Source organism: Parus major, chromosome 1A (assembly GCF_001522545.3).
Source record: "Parus major isolate Abel chromosome 1A, Parus_major1.1, whole genome shotgun sequence".
NCBI classification, from domain to species: Eukaryota; Metazoa; Chordata; class Aves; order Passeriformes; family Paridae; genus Parus; species Parus major.
In genome coordinates, this window is record NC_031773.1 from 51,173,563 (window position 1) to 51,196,131 (window position 22,569).

Genomic DNA, 22,569 nt, shown 5'->3' on the forward strand with positions numbered 1-22,569 from the left:
TAACTGTTGTTATTGCTGTAGGAACCGGGAAGAGCAGAACCTGGTCGCTTATCCTCATGATGGAAAAATTTACTTCTGCACCTCTCGGGACATCCCCCCTGAACACGAGCTTCTGTTCTACTACAGCCGGGACTATGCACGACAGCTTGGTGAGTAAGAGCTCTGTTGTGTTGGCTTTGCAGGGAGTAGTACCCAGCTTGAATTCCCTTTCAGTGCCATCTCTGAGCTCTGTGACTTGGGAATGCATTATGTTCCTTCTCAGTTCTCATTGGTGCGTGTCATCGTTTCCTTTTACATTACATGACTACAGAGTACCATCACTTAAAAGAATCATTTCCCTACTTAATTCCACTGATCAGGAGTAAAAGATCACAGTTTTGAAGAAAAAATCATTTTACTTCTGTTCATCCTGGGCTAAGGGAGTTTTGGAGCTGAGCGTGTTCCTATCCTCCCCCAGCTTGCATTGTGATAATTTAGATGTGGCGGAGCTGTGCTCAAAACTGTTCCACAGTTTGGCCCCTCAAAACATTTCAAGTAACCTGCCTGAAACAGCTGGAAAGCAACACCACAGTTGAAAAGAACAGAGGTGAAAATCTCTGCAGCTGGTTTTGCTACCACAGACTAAATGTTAACATGTCCTTGTTCAAGCTCTGTTAGGCCTGACTGTGCCTCATTACAAGTGATGCTTTTGTGCCCAAAGGTGTCCCTGAGCATCCAGACGTGCACATCTGCCACTGCGGGAAGGAATGCGCTTCCTACGCCGACTTCAAGGCCCATTTGAGCAGCCATATTCACAACCACCTCCCCAGTCAGGGGCACAGCAGCAACCACGGGCCGGGCCACGGCAAGGAAAGGAAGTGGAAGTGCTCCATGTGCCCCCAGGCTTTCATCTCCCCTTCCAAGCTGCATGTGCACTTCATGGGGCACATGGGCATGAAGCCGCACAAGTGCGATTTCTGTAGCAAAGCTTTCAGCGATCCAAGCAACTTACGGACACACCTCAAGATCCACACAGGTGAGGGCTCAGGCCTTTATACAGGTGCCTGTGCGAGGAGAGAGGGAAAAGGTCAAGTTCCAGGCCAGCGGTAGACAGTGTGGGTATTTTTGCCTCTTTTATTTTCAGTATTTCTGATTGGGAAACCACAAAGTTCAAATTACAAAGCTGGAAAAGGAATAAAACTGGGAGTTCAGTGATCTCAAGTCAACCATAGGAAGCTGTGGGTGCAGTAGTCAGGAGTTTTAATGGACTGATCAAGTACTAATGTGGTATACACAATCACAGAATAGTCAGTGGGGTGGGATTCAAGTGGTACTCAAACTTAGTCTGAACTCAGTAGCATGCTGGGGTTTTGAACTATTTCTGACAAAGAATAACAGAAGTACTGATAAGTTGAAAAATGGGATAAAAGAGAAGTTATCAAAGGGCCAGGGAGGTTTGTACCTGTGTGTTTGTTAGATAAGAGAACTTGTTTTTGCAGACAAAGGCAATGCAGTGCGTCAAATGTGGTTGAGCTCCAGTAAGGCATCAGATACAATTCCTGTGGGAAATCAGTGAGGATAGGGATGTACTAATGGACTGTAACTAGATGGTTACCATGGTTACTGTTACAAAGGAAGCTACCATTGTTTTTACTGAAGAATTCATCTTGGCTAAGACTAGTCTTTTTAAGTGTTTGCCTGAATCTCTTGGTGGAAAAATGTACAGAACTGCTGGGGATGTTTTGATGTCCAGAACCGGGAGATGCCGTTGGTGTGGACAAGAAACACAGACGCGAAAGGCTGGCTGACCATGAGCACTGGAGAAACAACAAGCAGCAGTGCTCAGAAGGAGGAAGTGCAGAAAGGTGCATCGCACTAGGGCATCAGTGGTTTGAAACAGTATCATGATATTGGATTTTTTGCTTGGGGGCATAGAGCACAGGATGAAAAGCTTTGGGAATGATGAAGTCAGCTGCCTGTTTTTTTTGCATAGCTAAATATAGATGGAACTAAGTAGGCCTTTAAGCTGAGTCTGAAGGAACTGCAGGAGAAAACAAGTCCTGTTCACAAAGACTCTGCCTTTCTTTGTGGTGAAACTAATTTTTCAGCTTGTTTGCTTACTGCATTTCTTGGGACACTGAGTGCCAATCTGTTGGGTGTCCCTGTGTACTCCTAGGTCAGAAGAATTACCGCTGCACCCTCTGTGACAAATCCTTCACGCAGAAGGCTCACCTGGAGTCGCACATGGTCATCCACACTGGGGAGAAGAACCTCAAGTGTGATTACTGTGAGAAGCTCTTCATGCGGAGGCAGGACCTCAAGCAGCATGTCCTCACTCACACACAGTAAGTGACCTCACAGGAGCTGCTGGACTGGCCAGTGCAAGAAATAATAAACAGCCCAGTTTGCAAATAGTTTGGCATAAGGAGCATAGGTGGGTTCAGCCTCTGAAATGACAGAGAAGTCACTCGAGACAAAGTCCCTGTTTTACTGGCTGCATTTATGGAGCTCTAATGTTTGCAGTACTTCAGTGACACAGTAAATTCCAAGCGTGCTCCTTGTGAAATGGCAGTCCAGAGTGCTCATCATTTTTAAGAGAAAGGGGGTTGTTTCATTTACTTTTTATTTTTTGCTGAGAACTCTTTCCACATCCCAAGGTGACCACAAAGGACAAATTTCTCAGTGCTACTGTCACTGAGTACCTTGTAAGTGAACTCTGCCTGTTTGCTGTAGGGGTGTGGTGCAGCCATTCCCAGCCCTTTCCTCCCCAGAGGTCTCACTCAAGTGCTTGTTGTCCTGCTCCTCCTGTAGGCAGAGTCCTACCCACAGCCCTCTGCCAGGCCAAGTCTTCTGCTCTGAGAATCTCTCCATCTTGTACTTTTCCTCCCAGTCCAAGGTCCTCCTTAAAAGCCGCTTGCCCAAAGCTAGTCCCTTTGCTTATTTCATTTTCAGCATCTGGTTTTTGTACTCACTTGGAATCCATTGCTGCTTCTATCATGCTGCCTCAGAGCCAGTGTAGTGCAGCCAGCATGAGTGAGAGAGAGAGGCAGACAGAAACACAGACTCGCTTTGCTGCTCACTCCTGCAGCCTGAGCCAGGAGCACTACTTCTGGGAGGTATTTTGCAGTGTCATTACAGAATTTGTTGCAGTCTGGGAAATTCCTCTGCTTACCATTTACAGACTGAGGGTTGTTAACATGCAGCAGCCTTGTTTCCTTACCTGTTCTTCCCTGCCTCTTCCCCATCCCCCTTTCTGCAGGGTGGGAAGGAAATTGACTTTTCATCAAGGGCAGTATCTGTCCTTGCTAGAACATGGACCTTAATTGGAAAATAATGGAAAATAATAAATATCATGGAAAATAATTTTAATATCAGCTGCCTTGTGACAGGAGCAAACTCACTTTTTTGTGTCTTGCAGAGAACGGCAGATCAAGTGCCCCAAGTGTGACAAACTGTTCCTGAGGACAAATCACCTGAAGAAGCATCTCAATTCACATGAAGGAAAGAGGGACTATGTCTGCGAAAAATGCTCCAAGGCTTATCTGACCAAATATCACCTCACTCGACACTTAAAAATATGTAAAGGCCCCACATCCAGTCTGTCAGCCCCAGAGGAGGAAGAGGAGGAGGATTCAGAGGAGGAATTAATAGACTCCATGAGGACTGAAGACTGTAGGATTAACAATGGAGTCTATTCAACAGGTGATGTGCTCTCTGGACACAAATGAAGAAGAGAGGGAAACTTTCTTGGGTATTAGGGAAGGGAAAAAAAACCCTCTTCCTTCTTTCCTCAGTCACCAGTGTATGTCAGGTGAGGAGTTCTCCTTCTGTTTTTGTCTCCACACTACCACCACTTAATATAATCTGTAGCCAGAACACTGAACAAGACTGGATCATGCACGTACAAGCGAGGAGTTGCTAAGAAGGAAATGTGAGGCAAGATTTCTGTCACACACGCTGTGCATACTTCTCCAAATCACTCAGATGCATCCATCCAGTGCCGGGACATGCCCTTCGAGCAAAGAGCCACGAACCAGAAATGTAGCTGAGGGATTGCAGTGATCTGTAAGCCAGCTGTCCTTAACTGCCCAAGCTGTGACAAGAAGAGAAACAAGGAAAAAATGGTGGTGGCCACTGATGTATTTTAAAACTTTTTAACTGAAGGATGTGGTTTGGCACAAAGCAAAGACTTCTCAATGCTCAGGTTTCCTTCTTAAAGCAAAACTTTTCGGTTTAAAAAAAATAAAATAAAAAAGGCCAGTGAAATCAGCACTTGCATACAAAATAATTACCCCACTACAGCAAATGAAACATTGGTATTTGGAGAACAGTTATCTCCCTCTTCTCCCTCACAGTTCACAGCCCATGGAAGCAAGTGAAGAGATAAAGACTGTATGGACTCAGTAAGAAAGGGGCTTACAGATGATCAGGCAGTGTTTACAGTATATGTTACCCCTTGTGCTGTAAACCTTTTACCACCTAGAATGATGGGAGGGTTTGCTGCTAATATTATTTATGGAATGAAGATTATTACATTTGGTTGTTTTCTTTTGAAATAATTAAAAATGTGGCTCTTCTCTAATGTTCTTTTTAAATATTTACATATGTTGAAAAAGAATGTTCCTATTTCTGATAATGATGCTAAGAGAAGTAACACCATTTTTTGATCATCTGCCTCTCCCAAGCTTTCCTGGGACATGGTATGTGTAGGAGCACTGCCATGAACTGGGGCAGCTAAAGAACTCTAGATTTGCTGTGTCACTCCTCTGGCTGAGCTGCAAAAGAAGATTCAGCTGTGCTGTGTTCTCTGACAAGGTAATGGGAGGTGCCCTTGGGAAAGAGGCTCTTCTGGCCCTGAATGGTCCAAGCTTAGCTATACCCCTCCCTGTACACTGTAGTTCCTAGAGAGCTCCCAGGGTTCTTGAAACCTGAAAACGCTTGCCTCAGATCAGTGTATGATCAAAAAGCTACAGAGAGACAGGTGCTGGGATCTTGGTAAGTCCAAGGAAAGATGTGTTGCTTCCAGTAATCCAATTTCTTCCAAAAACAAAAGCAACTTTGAGAGCTACAGTGCCAATTATATTACTAGGGGTAGAGGTAAGATAAATCACTTACCCTCAAAGATCTTAACACAAAGCATTTATTAAAAATTAAAGCTTTGAAACAGTTCAAAGTTTTCAATGGAGAGGAGTTGAATGGAGGTGGTTCTGGTACTTGCACTTTAAGCTTCACAAAAGCACTGTTCATTTGTCATCCACACATGATTCACTACTGCTTGGCAGGGACAGGATGGAGGCAGGAATCCTAACAGATCCAGAGTATTCTTCATTCCTGCAGAGCCATGCTGAAGACCTTCACCAGACTAGAAACAGCTGAAGTAGCTTCAGAAGCACCCAATTACCCTCTAGGGATAGGAAAGAAAGTTACAGACTTGCCTTTACCCCATCTGCAGTTTTACAGAGACACAATTTATCTGCTTTACCTCACCAGAATGAACTACAGACAGTGCGGGTGGAAAGCAATGGGCAGAGATTGGCAGCTGTGACTATGATCCTTCAGCTGCTTTGGCATCAGTGGATTTAATACCCAGGGCATTTTTGCAGCAGGAACACTCTACAGGAACCTTTGGTGTGTGCAGAGGGGAAATGCTCAATGGAGGGTAAAAGCATCAGTTAAGTTCCTGAGGTAAAGCAGGTGGGTGTTACATTATAAATGCAAGGAAATTCTTTGAGTCACACCCCTTGATTAGGTTCCTGATTCTGCAGCCAAGGGGCTTAAGTTGGTGCTTAAACTGATACTTAAACTTTCCTCAGTTTGGTGTCAGGCAGAAATGCCTGGGCAGACTTAAGAATATAAGACAGAACTTTTCACCAGGAACAGTGACCAGCTGGGAACCCAACTCTCGCTTTTTGTCCTTGACAGCCTCTCATCCTCCTTGAGTAGCAAATTCTCTTGAAATACATCTGGAGTGTGAAGAAAAACCCAATACTATGTGCAACACCACTAAACTTCATGTTCTGTGGAACCTGGAAAAAAAACAACCCAGTCTTGGTGGGATAGAGCTGGGTTATTTCTGGTTCGATACTGGTGATATCAGTGTTAAAAATACATTCCAGGATTCTGCTTGGAGACTCTTCACTTATTGCATAAGAACTACTAAAATTTAAAAAGTTACGTGGGAGATCTTTTAAAATCTGTAAACCTAGCCTCAAGTTAAGGATAAATTATCTATTTACACTTGTAATTTAATTCAATTAATCTATGTTTATTTATTACACAACTGTTGTGTGAAATACTTTTCCGTATGCCCTTAGAAGGTAGAAGATAGAACTGTCTTTGCAGAATTCAACAAACTTCTGCAGTCACAGAATGCTTTTCTAGTGACTGTTCCATTTTATATATCAGCTATATATAGCCCCTATTTCAGGGATCATTATCTCAGGTTAAAGCGAGTGATTCAGTCTTTGAGAGCTGGTAACAGAGGCAGGAGCTTAGAGCTTAACCACACCACCACCTTTCTTTGTCTGAGATGAAGCAGCCTGCAGATTGCAAGACACCAGTCATTTCCATGAACTCTCACTGAACAGGGGCATTTGGAGAATACACATTAGTTGTAGTCCAAATAATTACTTTGACTTTTTATCTTTGGTCCATCATAATTCCATTGCTGTCTCCAAATCATTGCTGCTACTGCTGGCCATGGAGCTGGGAGCCACAGAGTTGCCACTAGCCAGGATGAGCCTCTCTCTGTTTCCAAAAACTTCATTCACTGCAACACAAACAGGAATTGCTTACATGTTGAGAGAAGACTACAGCAGGAACAGCCTGGTGAGCACCACAGAATGGAAATCCTAACCTGCTGTGGTTTCAAAGCTCTTCCCCTGAAGCTAAAGGTCAGAACAATTGCCTACATATGATACTTCAATTACAAGTCCTGTTATTTTTCCTCCAGAGCATCTAGAGGTTTCTTCTGCATAATTCCTGTACCAAAGTACAGTAAAACTGATGAGGTTTGAAGAGCACATCATTAAGTTTAAATAATTTATTTCTGGTTTTAGTCTCTGGTTCCCAGAAGGCTCTTAAAAGCCTCTCCAAAAAAAATCATGCTGTTTAGTTACATGTAGCTACAACTGATCAAAACCAATACTCACTTTTCTTCCCATAAGTACTCAAAAAATGTGATACCAAATCACATCAGGAAAAAAACAAAACATAGGTATTAAAAGAAATAAGGTATTACACTTCAGCTGCAAGAACATAAATTGTGTCAAGCAGTTCTCCAGTTTAGAAAAAGACACACATTTTTGGAAGCTGAAAATGTGGCCACACATGCAGTCTGGGAGTATTTAAAAACCTATGTTTTTCTGTCAGGGTCACAATACATTACTGAATACAAATATACCCTGCAAGCAAGGGGAGAACCACCACATTCAAAGAAATGAGAACGTTACCTGCAGAGATCTTGCTTATATCCCAAACACGCAGCCCTTCCCTCTCTCCTCCAAAGGCGAAGACAAACGGGAAGTCAGGGCAGCAAGCTGCACAGAACAGAACTCCCTGGCAGGGTGGGACAGAAAGAAAAGAATTTTCTTTATCTTAAAATGAATTTGTCATCTGAAAACACTTTCATCAAGCAAGTTTTAACAAATGTAATTAAAAGTTTCTGAAACTTCTTTTGTAAAGACATAAAACAAAAGTCAAGAGCTGCTAATTATAAACAGTTAATCACATATTTCTCTTGAATGTAGCAGATGCAAGCTCGAGCACCCATAGTTCTACTCAGAAGATTGTATCTGGAATTTGGGTCTGAGGCTGTGAAGCAGTCTGCCAATTCCATGTGGAATACTGCACTGTGATGAGAATGATTTACCCAGAATCTGTTACTGTTTTTTTCCCTATGAAACCTTGGGTAAAACAAGATTCAAACTAGACAGAAAAAGAATAAGCAGACATAGTTTATATATAAAACTTATTAGAATCAATAAATAAATATTACTATACCATTTTCATATCCCTGGAATGGACTAAACTTGGTCTGTCTCCCAGGATATCCCAAATTTTCACATATTTGTCAGCAGATGATGTCACAAGGCACCCTTTGATCTGACTGCTTAGTTGTAGCCCTGGAAGATGAAGAGTGCAGCAGTGTGACAGCAACAGGCAATCCCCATTTCACAGAGATAAGGATACATTTTGAAGTCAAGACATGAGAACAACCCCAGTATTCTCCTCACACTAAACTCCATTCCAGAACAAAGGAGCAGAACATTAATGGAAGTTCCATGCTGCCATTGGTCCCTGTAGTGAGAGCCAAGGGAATCATGCAGGCCAATTCTGCCTCCCAATCCCGAGCAAAGATTTGTTTCCCGTGCCAGCTACCATGATTAGCACACACAACTTAGTTGTTCAACAAGGTATCACTACCACCTCAGTGATATGGATTAAAGGCAGCTTCCAGATGTGCCTTGCCTACTTGGGACAAACAGGACACAAAAGGACACACAGACAATTTACCTGACACCTCTTCATCGTGAGCTTTCAGAGTAAACAGGGGCTTATCAGCTCGAGCATCCAGACAATACACAAAACCATCGTCTGTGCTTGCCTAAGGAAACCACAGCATTTAAAAAACAAACAGTCACAGTCACTCATCTGGGGAAAAAAAAACCAGTTAAATCCCCACCTCTGATGTGAGACAGACAACTTCTTCCTAGGACATGTTACACAGTTCCCAGGCTTGCACCCTCAAAACCAGGCTCCACCCATCTGGTGCCCCAGCTATTCTATGATCCTCAATTATGCTGCACTGATGACATGGAAATCTTAATCCCATGCAGATTTCTTAAAGTGTATTTTGAAGAGAGCTGCCCCACTAAGTTTGGCCCTCAGGGCAGGCAATGAAATTGCAGAGCCTTCAGTCCTTTCTTGACTGTCAGTTCAAGGCTTTTGGAGCCATCAGTGGCTGCACAGTAGTCCTGTACAAAACTAAGTGTGATTACACCAGGAGAGATCCACATCATAAACCAAACAGAGCTGAGCAGCCACTTCTGTTGGCTATGTACACAAAGCAACAGAGAACTAGACAGTCACTGAGATATAGGGAAGATTTGTTTTTAAGTTTTGTTGCAAATTTTTGTTATAAAAAACTCAACAACATCAAGGTTTTTTTCCTTGATATGCTAGATGGCTGTTGGTCTCTTCTCCCAGGTAATAAGCAACAGAACAACAGAAGATGGCCTCAAGTTACACTAGGGGTGGTTTAGATTGGACAGCAGCAAAAATGTCTTTACTGAAAGGGTTGTCAAGCACTGACACAGGCTGTCCAGGGAAGTGATGAAATCCCCACTCCTGGAGGTATTTAAAAGCCGTCAATGTCCACGAGGCACTTATGGACACGGTTTAGTGGTGGACTTGGCAGTGCTGGGTTAATATTTAAACTCGATCTCAGAAGACTTTTCCAACCAAAAGGAGTGGATCACTCCATAGCAGCCAGGAGGACAGTGCCCTCTAGCGCTGACTTCAAACACTGAATTAATATTCAGGCTCCTAGTTCTAATTAGCTATTTCTCAGCTGCAGTTACTTCACTGCATGAAACACAGCTGTGCAAAGGAAAATATATCCCAGCCACTGAACTCTGCAACATGACACGACCAAGACTGTCACCTCTGGAGTGAAAAAGCATCAACAGCTTTTCTACTGTCACAGTGAAGATACCAAATAAACTTCTTGAAGATACTTTTTGAAAAAAACTACCTAGAAACATCCTCCCCCAGACTGCATTTTTATAATAAGCAGCACAAACCATCCAAATATTCGTCGGCTCCATTCTGATTCTGAAACTGAAACATTATGAACACTAAATACAGGTTAAATGACATGCAACAACCAACCAGAATAGAAAAGTATGTTCTCACCAAGAAATGGCAAGGTGAAAAATGATTCCAAATAACTCTCTCAACCTGACCACTAAACCGCCACACACGATGGCTGTCCTGGGGGTTTCTGCAGTCGTACAGCACTGCTGATCTAGGGGACAAAGGGACAGGAAATAAAATTAAAAAAACAAAAAAAAACAGGGCAGAAAACTTCATGACAGTTTGCTTTCCCACTGACATCTACAGAAGCTCCATGTAAACTATAATTAAGAAATTAAATGGAGACAACTTCACTACTTAGTCTTCTTGTTCAGTAAAAGATTAAAATCTTGCAGATAAGGACAAGATTTCTCCATGTGCTTCAAAGTTTCATCTTGGTTACCAACAGCCACTCTACTGACACTAAGCAGAGCTTGAATTTACTCAATACATAAGATACTTATCACATAGCAGACCGTAATTATGCAAATATATCACTTAATTAAAACCAGACTTCAGTAAAGTCAAGTAATGATGCACTAATTAGGAAATCGTTTTGTCATACATATGCATACATTTTCAATTTAAAAAAAAAAATAATTCTAAAAACCAACAATCTTAAATAGTTAGAGAAACCCTACTCCACAAAGGATAAAGTGGATGGCAGTTAGTGGGTCCTCTGGAATTCTTTACAGACACATGCTCAACTGAGTGGCTGCAGAATTTGTCCCAGCTCAAAAAACTCCAGGGTGCAAAGGCAAGGGAGGAGTGGTCATGTCACTCCAGCATGGCCTCACCACTATCAACATCCTCAGTGTAATCCACTCCCACTCCATCACATAATTAAAGAAGTGGGATGTCGGTTTCCCAGGTCTTTTCCCAGGCATTTTACACATAACACACAACTGATTAGAGAATCAGACAGTTCTTTAACTGATAGTCTGATTTTCAGGCTATGAAGGCATCTCACTGAACTGCCTGTGTTCCTGCAAGGCTTTGCAGGAAAAATCCACAGGGGCAGTCTGTTATTTTATGGATAGCACAGTGGTTTAGAAGTGTTCATGGCACCAAAAGGGCAGCTAAAAAGGGATCAGCAGCTGGTCACTGCTTGGATTTAATGCTTCCTTTTATCAAAGGAAGTAAAGACGGAGGGAAAAGACAGAAACAGCTTCCTAACAGCAAAAGGTCCTCCTCCAGTACTTCAGCAGATGCAGCAAGAACAGAAGCCAGAGAACTTGAAGGCTTGGCTAAAGATTGGCAAGTCTATAAATTATTTTAACATAAGGACAAAGAACAAAAAAATCAGTGTAAGAAAATCATGGTGATAGAACAAAACTTAAAAGTTACTCCACTGAGATGGGAGAACAGAAAGGGAGTTCTTTGGGGTGGCAGGGCTTACAAGGACTGGCAGCTACAGAGTAGTCCAAGTGTACAGATACAAACCATTTCCCAGCATCTCCAGGCTGCAATCACAGGAGACAGCCCATTACACTTTGGCTATAGAGTGCCTATAGAGGCTGGAGGGAGAGAACTGGGATTTTAATGTCCCTCATGCCTTCACCCTGGCCTTACTGGCTGGCAAAACCTGGGCAAATGTTCCAAGGAATAAACACTGACACGTTCCCAATGAAGAAAATGCCATTAGGCCAAATTAAGAAATAAATTCAGTTTGGAGCAGGCAGACACCTGGCACAGAAAATGTCAGTCCAGATGGTTAAAGCATTTGCTACCCCTGAAAAAGAGGTAAGGAAAACTACATCCTGGCCATATGCAAACCTGGCTTCCTTGCTGGAAAAAAATAACACCATTACTCAAATTGACACTGTTATAAAAAAAAAAAAAAAAGAAGGAAAAAATGAGGCTTAATTGAATAGGAATCCCCTCCCCAGGTGCAACATGTGAAAACAATACCCTGACATACTTATCAAACGAGCCAGAAACGAGGGTCTGAGTTTCAAATGGGTGAAACTGCAATGTCTGGACCTAGATAATGGAAGATTTTATGTAACATACATATACAAGAACTTTCTTGGAACACAGTGCACCCATCCCAATCCTAAGCCAGCACACAGTCCTCCCCAAAAAACCCTCCTAATTAAGCTTGTTGATATTCAGATTGCTCAAAAAATAGTGCAAGAGATGTGCATTAATTCAAATACCCCCACCTAGTGAAAACAGTATATTTTCCAATATAATTTGACTGAACAGAACTCCATGCTCCCTTTCTGCCCTATATATTAATTGGAAAAAAAAAAAAAAAAAAAAAAAAAAAAAAAAAAAAAAGCTGGAGGTAAAAGAATATCTGCTTCCAGTTTGGGTAAAAAGGCAGATGTTAACAAAAAAATGAAAATCAGGGGTTTGTCAAGGGCAGTGACTTTGTTAGCAGCAAAATAAGGTTACAGCTATTAATAACTAGCTTTACATTTTAATTACTATGAGATTAATTCGTTTTTGAAGTACCCATCACTATGGTATTTTAGTATGATTTATTTTAAACCTTTTCACCTAGAACAAACTGTAACTGACACTCATTGTTCCCTTAAGAGAGTTACAGTTTGACCTATGTTCAGACATCTATTTTTGTAGCTTATACCAGCACTATTATATTCCCCACCATGAGAGCCAATACACAAAAAGTATTTTAAAAACTGTTATAAATCTTTATTAACTTTCTAAAAGGTAAGTTATATAACATTTTAAAAAGCAAACACAGTGCTATTTGCAAAAGCAACTAGTTCATAAATTTAAACAATTCTGCACATATGTTAGAAAATTAGAGAATTGCTGTTCTGAGGCTCACTACCAAGCAGCAAATGAAAACTACAGTTACATTTTTCTCTGTATTCTACAGTGGAAGAAACACAACAATTATTCCATACCTTGTCTGTATGTAATGTCAGGCTGGCTGCTGGCTTACCCACAGCCATGTCCCACAAAATCACTGTGTTGTCAGCAGAGGCACTTGCTAAAACATTCCTGGTAATGGATCAAAAATCAGTTTTAAAACTTTTTATACAGTTACAAATGGATTTTTGGTCAAAAATCCAAAACACACAGAGAGCCCAATCCTGAGAACAGGTACACTGTGGTCTATAGATTACTTCCCTCAAGCCTGAGGGATAACTCCCTGAAGGCAATTCTAAGTTATAAGTAAAGATTATAAATAGGCTATATTACATTACTGGAACACTTCTAACAATACCAGTTCTGCTTCTACTTCCCCTGACATTACTTACAATACCATTTACTCGAAGATTTCTCCAACAAAACAAAGTAATAAAGGCTTTGAAGCACATTCTTTCCTTTGCCAGTATGTTTAAACATTACCTATGCTATTTTGTTCTGTTTGCATATGCATACAGTCAAGAGCCTGACAAACCTGTTTGTGAAATATTTTGCTATTATCTGTTTATACACCTACTGAAGAGACAACACTACACCCTTTTGTAGACTGCTGAAAGTAACCACTAAAATTTCAGTTTGTTTACAGACCCCACATTTCAACTCAATTTGACCAATTGTGTTAAGAGCAATAAACACAGCTTAAAAGTTGGATCAGAAAAAACAAATCAATACATCCCCAAATGCCAGTCAAAAACACACTGCAATTTCTGTAACTGCTTCATTGCTCTTAAAATGAGATTTATTACCTCAAACATGCTGTTTCTGATTGAAACTTCTCCCCCTCTCCTTTTTATATTAACCAAGTGTTTCTGATTGAAACTTTTCCAATCTCCTGGAAATGCTGTTTTCCCAAGCAATGTTACAAGGGCAAGTTAAGAAAATGCATAGTGAAGGCTGTAAGAACATTTTACACTAACACCACTATGACTTAGAGGCAGAAAGTTATTTGTAGAGAGCTGTCACAACATGCCTTGCTTAAAAGAAAGGAACAACAATAAAGCATTTTATATACAAGCTGCTCCAAGGACTTCTTGTTTTGTCTGTAAGCTGCTCACTTCAGGGCTGGTTTTATTTCCTGAAAGACCTACCAGTATCAATCAATTTGTAACTCAGCACATAACAGAATTATGCATTTCAGACTTAACTACTGAAGCCATGATTTTCTTTATCCTTGTCTATATTATCACCAGATCATTCCTAGGTACATGAAAGCTCCTCTTTTGTAAGAGTGATGGACTGTTCACTGGCAAACTCTGTGCATATGTGTGCAATTTAAGAACAACAGACTGTAAATTAAGAGTGCAATTTATATACATTTACTGAGGTTTGTGTGGGTGTTTTCTTCATCACTATGTAGACAAGAAAGCAGTATAAGTGAAGGTTCACACCTGCTCATCAGAATATGCAGATGTCTGTGTACATCCTCAAAGGCAGATGAGGATGTTATGACAGCAGAAAAATTAAATTAAAAAAAAAAAAAAACCAACATCAGCCTGTGTCTGACTGAAGCAATTTCAACCCCTGCTGAGGATCCTCTGACAGATCAACTGTTGACAACCACCTAAGTGATAAAAAACCAGCAGCATCTTTACTTCAGTCAGCACATTGTCCTTGACCTCTGCCCCAAGATGGGCCAGATTTGTGTTGCTTCAATAGCAGCACTTCATTTCTAGTTCATTCAGGCAACAGGGAATTTTCTCTGCCTAGAGGCATTTCTATAACTGAGCTATTAGGGCTTTTACACTCTTTCCTGTTCACAGCTTTGGGGCAAAAGCCAGAAGGAAAAAAAAAAACCAGAACAGTGAGGACTTTCTTATAAAAATGGCTCGCACCCACCTTTGCCCTGCTTTCATCTGGACAACCTGCAAATCAAACATGACCTGCAGCAATATACAAGTATTTTAAAAAAAGAAAAAAATCAAGAGCTCTAGTTAAAAAAAAAAAAAAAAAAGAAAAAAATAGAAGTGTATTTTTAAGAATGCATTAATTTCAGCAGTACTTTCAAGTTTTCAGATTTTGTGTGAAAACTGTATGCCTAATTAAGATTGCAATTTTCTAGTATCCACTGTTATTCAAGTATTCTTTTACCTGCTTTGTTTATTCCATGAAAGATCAAGCACAGCATCAGTATGTCCTTCCACAGTCCCTTCTGAAGATAAATTCTGTGTACACACATGACATAAACAGACTTTTGAAAATTACAGCTTCAGTGCAAATCAAGCATTACTCCACATTAGTATGAATCCCCTAAAGTCTTCACAAACAACTTTGTATTAAATTACTCTCACTTGCTGCAACATAGCTTCTGAGAGAACTCTCTGCACCACCTGCACCCTGCCTCCTACCCCAGATTACAGACTGCTCCAGCTGCTGGGTTTACAGAACTGGTTACTCCCTTCAGGCTAGTAAAAAAAACCTCATTATTTCCAGCTAATGTGCAACTTCTTCAGCTTCTTTCTAAACACTCCTGGCAGTTCCCTCTCTCTCCTCCCAATTAACTGAGCTTTGGGTCCTTGAAACTGCCAGTTCCTGCAACTTCTCATTTTAAATAGTTAAGATTCAAAGTTTACTGGGACATCACCCCATTCCTGTTCTGCTCTTAATTCCAGGCTTTAGTTATTTAGAGAACAATTAGCATTTCAAATAATCTAAGGGGGAAAAAAAGGCATTATTATTATCCCTGCTCTAAATTTCCTCCATCCAACCAGGAAAAACCATTCTGCAACACCTACTTTCTTTCCTTTCTTTTTCTTCTTTTTCTCTTTCTTGACTCCAAGAGAAAAGACTGGTTCCAAGGATTCTACTACATCAAGGTCCCAAATATCAATGACTGGGGTCATGTTACCCACTGCAACATAATTTCCTAAACAAAAAGCCAAATGCAACCACATTTATTATATTATGAAACAGCGTACTTGGCAACTCAGCTGCTCCTTATTTCTTTGGTTAAGTAAAACTTATGTGCCACAATCTTCTATTTGAACATATTTATGTTTCTAACTGTAAAGGAGCAATTTGAAAATATCAGCTGACAGTACATGTTGCCAGAAAAAAATTTACTTGCTCTCCTCCCCTCCAGTACAAGTAACTGTTCAAACAAGCTGTATAAAGTTGCATGTTTTGTTTGTTTTAAAGAAAAAACAAACCAAAACCAAACCACATCCCCTGTACTATGAAAAAACAAATCTGTTTCACAGGAAAACACAGGAAAAAAATATTACTGAATATATAAATATATATGTAAATTTTGCTGTGGTTTACATTTAATTAACTGCATTTCACATAAAGAGATTGAACAAAAGCAAGCCTTTGTTTGCAAACAGAAAATAAAGCAGATTTTAGAGACTGCTCTGGTCTTGTAAATATACAAAAATAACTTGTTTGTAATAAAATATATATAACAAGTTATTTTTGTATATATATAAAATATATACAAAAATAACTTGTTTGTAATAAAAGCAGTATTCTAGTAAAATCATTTGTTTCAGCAGCATCACTAACTGTATCACCAAGCAAAAATACCTGATATTCACATCTTGGTTATCCCAAGTCAATATTATCCTTGATATTAACATTGATTTTATTTCTTTGTACTGAAGGAAGAAATTATTTAGTACCAACAACATTACACTAACATGCTTTTCAAGCAAAAATTCTTTATCTGGACAATGACAGTATCCTTTGTAATTTACCTGTTGATTCATCTGGACTAGGATCAAAATTCAACCACTCCAGACTCAGAGGGTAAGCAGGCAAGATAATGTCATGATGTACGTAAAATGAGTCTTCTTCATGATTATAAACTGAAAAACAATTAAAGTTATGCCAGACATCAATGAAGAGGGAAAACAAACAACCAAGAACAGCTAAAGGCAGTTGTGGCAAAAACTAAATTGTCAAGGAGATGTAGAAGGTAAAGTCACAGAGTCTTCAGAGTTTTACTGTAGAGGCCAGACCCTCTACAAATGTTGTACCTCACAGAATTGCACAAAATAAACATTCTCCTGTTTACTTTGGATAAAGAAGTGACAAGTTCAGTCAAGGTTTGATACTTTTACTTTGTTTGTAAGATCTCTTCATAATACATGCTCCATATCCAGCACTTTCTACATCAGGATACATTCATTTTACAGGATTCACAATTAAAAAAAAAAAATCCAGATGAAGCTGAAAGGGAAATGAAGGTAAAAAGACAAACTAGAGGAAGCTGAAGAAGTCAGAAGGAGTTACCTTTAGCAGATGGTAACTGAGATATAGGAAAAGTTTTGGTAAAGCAGCCATATAGTAAACACAAGATCCTGTAGCCAACTATTTTTCTCCTTAAAATAATTTACCAATTGGACAGCAGAAAAAAAACATTAATTATTTTAATAACACCTTATCACACACAAAATCACAGCGGCACTTTTAAGTGCATTTGACAGATGTTCAGATACTAACTGAAGTCTCCAGTTAACTAAGTTATCTTAGTAGTCAACTAAGACAAGGTTACCCAATTTTAGAAACTGCAGAAGCCTTTGCTATTATTTTGTAAGTTTATATTGGGTACAAACTTACAGTTAATAAAATTAGTAAACACATCCAGACACAGAAAATGCCACATGCTGGTATCTGAGAGATGCTCTCACACATTTTAGTCATGTTGGCTGCTTAAAATGAAATACTTTGCTTACAGAAACATGGACCACAGCACAAGCAGCCAGAAACATTCCCAAAAAGAACCACAGTAAACAAAGATGATAATTTCAGCACGTTCAGTAGTATTCATTGGCTGCAACACAAAAATCTTTTACACAGCGAAATTAAACCTATTTCTAGAACAAGCAGTATCCAGGCACTATTACACACTATCACTTTTAAACCATGATGCTAAAGGTGCTGGTCTTCTAATCCTAGCAGTGGAAAGCCCACTTAAAGAAGGAAGGAGAAAGCCAAAGGAAAAAAACCAAAACAAAACAATAAACTACTAGAAGATGCTTGCAGGATATGGAAGGTAAGACTGGAATGAAGAGCATATGTTCAGAGAATAAATATGCCATTATATTTTCTAAAAGTTTCAAGAAATGAAATAAGGAAAGGAATTGCTATACAGCCTGAGTGAGGCAAGCTGATCCTTTAAATAATCCTTTAAATAATTCTAACTCCATAGGAAATATTCTAGTCCTGAAAAGTAGCTAAAGCACCATGACATGGAAAAGGACAAAACACAGAGCAGAAGGGGAGAAAAGTCCTTCCCAAAACCAACCCACTCCCTCTTCAACACAGCCACATGGCACATGCTAGGCAAGACATTCCCTTATGTCCCTTGTAAAGAATAAACCCTAGTTTACTCACCATGGACCTCCAAACTACAGCAGTCTTTATCAACTCTGCCACAAAGGACAAGATTGTCACTGGGTTTAATCAAAAAGTCCTCCTGTTCATACTGCTCCTAAACAGCAAAAAGGAGAGGACAAGGGGCTTTGTGCAAAGCACATAAAAGCATGAAACTACACATATTCAAAAGGTGGAATCAGAAATTATGAACCACAACTGAAAATACCCAAAATCCAACATCCTGATGCCCACCCACCTAAAACCATGTTATGGTGCTGAACAGAGAAAAGCAATAACCAGACCGGGTCCTGGGGAGAGTGACTAGTCATTAAATTAGATTGAAAGGACTTTTATGTGAACATAGGTGGGTTTGTAAAGGTGTTTCATTATCAAATACGAAACCATATTTCAGGCTATCCTGATGCAGCTGATTGCTGAAAAGCAAATCATCACCAGGAGTCTACAAACTACAAGGTGATTCCCTTGTGCTCCTGTGCCTTGACCACTTATATAACAGCATTTTACCCAATAACAATGCTGCAGCTGTTCCTCACATCCAAGAAATACTTCCACTGTCTACTTCTTGGAAAATATTTCCCAAGAAGTACTGCGGTCAGTACTACCAGGCATTCAGCTGTACCAGAGCAGATGTAACCTCTCATCTGATTTACCTGTTACTGAGGAATGGAAAGAACTTGGGAATTTTTATTGTGAAAAATTAAGAACTGTATAGAAGTCAGTATTCTTACACAGGGTACCATCCTTCCCATCTTCAACACATCCAAGACTTTTTGGACTTCTCGCTGCAAGCTTTTAGTTTATTTATTTTTTTTAAAATTCATTTAAAGTATACTTCAGTATTCAAATTTTATCAAGTCCTGCAATTCTCTGAATTAACTTAAGGTTACACAAGACTCAGTCTTCAATGGTTCCAGTAGTAAATACCAAATGACATTTGAAATGAAAATGCACATTCAAGAACTTTTTCAGAATGGAGAAAGAACTTAAGAATAGGAAGAAGAGCTTGAGAAAAAGGTGTTCATTTTCTGTATATCTACAAACACAGCTTCTGCAAAGATGCTTCACATCTGACAGTGGGAACCAATACAAGCAGAAGCAGCCAATGACACACTTTATACATATGTGTATGTGTGTGTATACAGAACATTGATGTATTTATATATCAGATACCTTCCTGAGTCTACCTCAGCCTGATTTCTTACACAAACTAGTGGAAGGTGAAAGAGTCTTGCAATCTGAAATTTTCCCATTTTGGCCACTAGTGGCCCAAGACTTGTTAATTCTTCAAGTGTTTCCTGTGTCTTACTAGGCAGGTGAAAAACCACTCTGTGTACAGAAGTGCATGGTTTAAGTAAGGAGCCAGTTCACCTGAACCTCCTACTTAAATGCAAAAAGCACAGAAAGAAGGGACTGAACAAAGCAACCTTATAAGGAAAGAGCATCATCCAATCAAAAATCTGGCACACCTTTGAAAAAGGACTGCAAACACTTAGACATCCCAAGGCAGAGTGGAAAATTTAACTGCTTTTGAAGTTTATGCTGTTAAAGATACTAAACATTCTTTACGTACTCACAGTGGTTTTTAGAGTGATGTAAGGATCGTTTTCATTGCTCCCATATACTGCCAGAGTAGCCAAAGAGTCTCCAAGTTTTAAATCACCTAGGTGGGAATTTCACAACACTTTTTATACATGTCTGTAACAAGCAAAGTTAGAAACTCCTGTACCAATACCATATTACTTATACAGCAAAATATCTAATAATAATAGCCCAGGAGTGGGCTATTATTATGAACTTCCAAGTTCCAAACATAAGTACCTGAGTAAGATAAACTGCTTAGTACTTTCAGGGACTTGTACTGCTCTGCTCCAGCACTACAGCAGCCAGAGTGAGAGCCTTTCCAACATGCTCTTGGTCCTAATGTCAGTAAGGGTGACACTGAACTACTTCCCTCACTAAATCACTTCCCAAGATGGGACAAGCAAACAATTAAAACTGTGCATTTCCAGCATCTGAAACTTAACACAGTATAGCCTTAGGATATTAAAGTCTTAAGTACAAGTGGAAAGGTTCTTCACTTACACTACACATCTGCACACAAATTTTTCTTACCCGTGTATTCCTCTTCATCGTAATTGTCCAAATCATATTCATCCAGTTCATGATCAGACAGCTCTTCTTTGCTTTGGGCAGACTTGGTGCTGCTGCCAGGCACAGGTGCATTTGTGTCACCTTCTGTCTGGCCTTCATCACTGCCACCAGCACCATCCCTGTGGAAAGATACACAGCCCTGAGAAACTGTGGCAGACACACAGAACACTTCCAGGGAGCTGCTGGAGAGATTTCAGCACACAGTCCCAGCTGCTTACATGGCTTTCAAGTCCTTTCTAGAGACTTTCCTAAAATACAAGGCATCTATAACTCTCAGGCTTTCAGAGAAAGTTTTCCCTTGAAAAGTTTTCATGACAAAAAGTGGCATAGATTTTCCTCAACAAGGAAAACTGTGTGTCCAAGGGCCTTTCTCTTACACGTTTTCTGTGGATACAATGCTCTCAACCTCACTTCTGTGTATTCACATGTGTCCATGTCATTCCTTCCTTTCTTTTCCCCACTCAGAGGCACGGTCATGTGTGAGAATTCTCACATTTCTTCAAGCTTTTTAAGACCTCATTTCTTCATACTACCCATACTTAAGCAAAGTAAAAATAACATAGAATTCATTAGGTAAGGTCACACTGTGGATCCTTCTTATGAGGTAAAATCTAGAAAATGCAGAACTTTGTGGTCTCAATTTTGCATGCAAGGAATTCAGGAAAAGGAAATGCACATTAAACACTGGCTGAGAAGACAACAGACGCAAAGTGTCCCAGTGGAGCATAACCCAAAGAAACTCATCCCTGCTCAAAACCCCGTATTCCTGACCTTCTGCACGCAAAACTCCCAAGCAACAATGAGCCAAGGCAGTTCTCAGATACAGTTTCTAAATTAAATATCAGAAATCTAATTTTCCTATTTTGTACAGTAAAATAAATACTTCACATTAATAACATAACTAGAGACAAGTAACAAGAATTAAATAAACTAAATCAGAGTTTGATCTGTGATCTCTGCAGAGAAAAAAGTGAGGTGTTGCAATAAATTCTACCAAGTACAACAAATTAAAACAGATCAACTGTTTCAGATGGTCTTCATATTTCCATCCTGAATTTTTACAGAATTCATAAAAAAACAACACCTCAAATCTTTCCATGCTTCTGAAATTATAAGAGAAAGGAAATCACTCAGAAAACCAAAAGTTTACACATAGAAAGGGGAAACAAGTAACCCCACAGAAAACAGGAATGTTAATTAGTTAAGAAATTAACACGATATGAGAATCTTCCAAATGTTTAAAATTATTTTGTAACTATTAAATAACCAAAACAAAAAAATAACATAATAAAATACATCCTGGGATGATACACTCTATTCAGCAGTAGTGTCACTGATACATCCAACAGAAACCGGGTGGATAATATTCACCCAACTATAAAAACACTTTCTGCTACCTGTTGCATCTGTTCAGCCACACACCCTACACAGCTGAAACACTCAGAAGCCTAAACCTATGAACAGATCTAACAGAAAATGGAATAAGACCTTAATCCCCATTTCTTCTAGCCAAAAGAGAGACATTCATTTGTCTTCTATTGTGTTTCCTAAATACATCACTTCTTATGTTAGTTCTGTACGTATTTTTTTTTAAAGCAGAGCGACAGAACTTAACACAACTACATAACTAAAGGCTCTCAGTGCTGAGGTTGTGATGTTTCCAGTCTCACTGTGAGTCACAAATACACCCCTGAGTGATGTTTTCCCTTTTTCACCAAAGCATGAATACCACTCTCACCTCCACTGTGCCCTCCCGACCTAGCCCTCTGTCCCACCCTCGGCATAACTTTTCCCCAGTCAGTTTGGGACTCCCATCTCGGTTTGCCCCATGTCCAAAGCACCCACGGGTACAAACCCAGCGCCTTAGTTCTCACTGGAGTGGAACGGGAGAGCGCCAGGCCCCGCAGTGCCCGTCCAGCCCGCAGTGACAACTGCGGGGCCACACGGGGACCCATCGCGCTGTCCCCGACGGCCGCAGCATCCACTGCACCCGCTGTTCCTCCGTTCGCCCCGGGACCGCCGGTCCTCCCGCGCCGCCTTGGCACGGTGTCTCCGGGAGGGATTCGGTGTGCTGCCGCTCTCCGCTCCTCGCTGCTGCCCCCCGGGCCGGGCCTGCAGCCCCGGGGCTGCGCTTGCCCCGTGCCGCCCCATGGCCGGCTCTCTGAGCGTCGGGCCGGGCCCGGCGGGCTGCAGCCGCCTACCGAGCAGAGCCCGGGAGTGGCGGCGAGTCCCTCCCGCTGCCCCGGCTCACCCCAGCCTGTCCTGCGCCTCCTCGATGAGACCCTTCAGCTCCTCCTCGCTGAGCTGCACCTGCGGGGCGGACACAGAGGGGTGAGGGCGGCG

The 22,569-nt window shown here is 40.6% G+C and overlaps 2 protein-coding genes across 6 annotated transcripts in view; one reads left to right on the top strand and one right to left on the bottom strand.

The window, feature by feature from the left end:
- PRDM4 (PR/SET domain 4) overlaps positions 1 to 4,222 on the top strand; it is a 16,789-nt gene extending 12,567 nt beyond the window's left edge. Inside the window, exons 8-11 of one of the 2 annotated variants that reach the window (XM_015628406.3) lie at positions 22 to 149; positions 701 to 1,015; positions 2,156 to 2,324; positions 3,398 to 4,222. In XM_015628406.3, the coding sequence (XP_015483892.1) occupies positions 22 to 149; positions 701 to 1,015; positions 2,156 to 2,324; positions 3,398 to 3,707 (922 nt within the window). In that variant the 3' untranslated portion in view covers positions 3,708 to 4,222. The remainder of the gene's footprint in view (positions 1 to 21; positions 150 to 700; positions 1,016 to 2,155; positions 2,325 to 3,397) is intronic. The other variant, XM_015628407.2, reaches the window with a different exon arrangement.
- An 879-nt stretch (positions 4,223 to 5,101) lies between these two features.
- PWP1 (PWP1 homolog, endonuclein) lies at positions 5,102 to 20,307 on the bottom strand. Of its 4 annotated transcripts, XM_015628409.3 has the most exons (14): positions 20,188 to 20,307; positions 19,650 to 19,735; positions 18,073 to 18,169; positions 16,431 to 16,541; positions 15,471 to 15,601; positions 14,827 to 14,900; positions 12,714 to 12,810; positions 11,756 to 11,817; positions 9,895 to 10,006; positions 8,494 to 8,584; positions 7,981 to 8,102; positions 7,431 to 7,536; positions 6,610 to 6,748; positions 5,102 to 5,383 (listed from the first exon to the last, which is right to left on the bottom strand). In XM_015628409.3, exons 5-13 carry the CDS (start codon positions 15,576 to 15,578, stop codon positions 6,633 to 6,635), a joined length of 888 nt encoding a protein of 295 aa, XP_015483895.1. In that variant the 5' UTR covers positions 15,579 to 15,601; positions 16,431 to 16,541; positions 18,073 to 18,169; positions 19,650 to 19,735; positions 20,188 to 20,307; the 3' UTR covers positions 5,102 to 5,383; positions 6,610 to 6,632. The 4 variants fall into 4 exon arrangements, with proteins under 4 accessions (XP_015483895.1, XP_033370214.1, XP_033370216.1 ...); XM_033514323.1 differs by lacking the exons at positions 18,073 to 18,169; positions 20,188 to 20,307 and having other exon boundaries at positions 5,102 to 6,748; XM_033514325.1 differs by lacking the exons at positions 15,471 to 15,601; positions 18,073 to 18,169; positions 20,188 to 20,307 and having other exon boundaries at positions 5,102 to 6,748.
- Positions 20,308 to 22,569: the final 2,262 nt, after the last annotated feature.

Excerpts from the sequence above, each read along its gene's own strand:
- PWP1 (XM_015628409.3), bottom strand. The coding sequence starts at position 15,578 with ATGACCCCAGTCATTGATATTTGGGACCTTGATGTAGTAGAATCCTTG. Across the intron at positions 10,007-11,755 it reads GTTTCTGGCTCGTTTGATAA|ATCAGCAGTGCTGTACGACT; the intron begins GTATGTCAGGGT and ends TTTGTCCCCTAG. Across the intron at positions 7,537-7,980 it reads ATTCCAGGGATATGAAAATG|GGAGTTCTGTTCTGTGCAGC; the intron begins GTATAGTAATAT and ends CCACCCTGCCAG.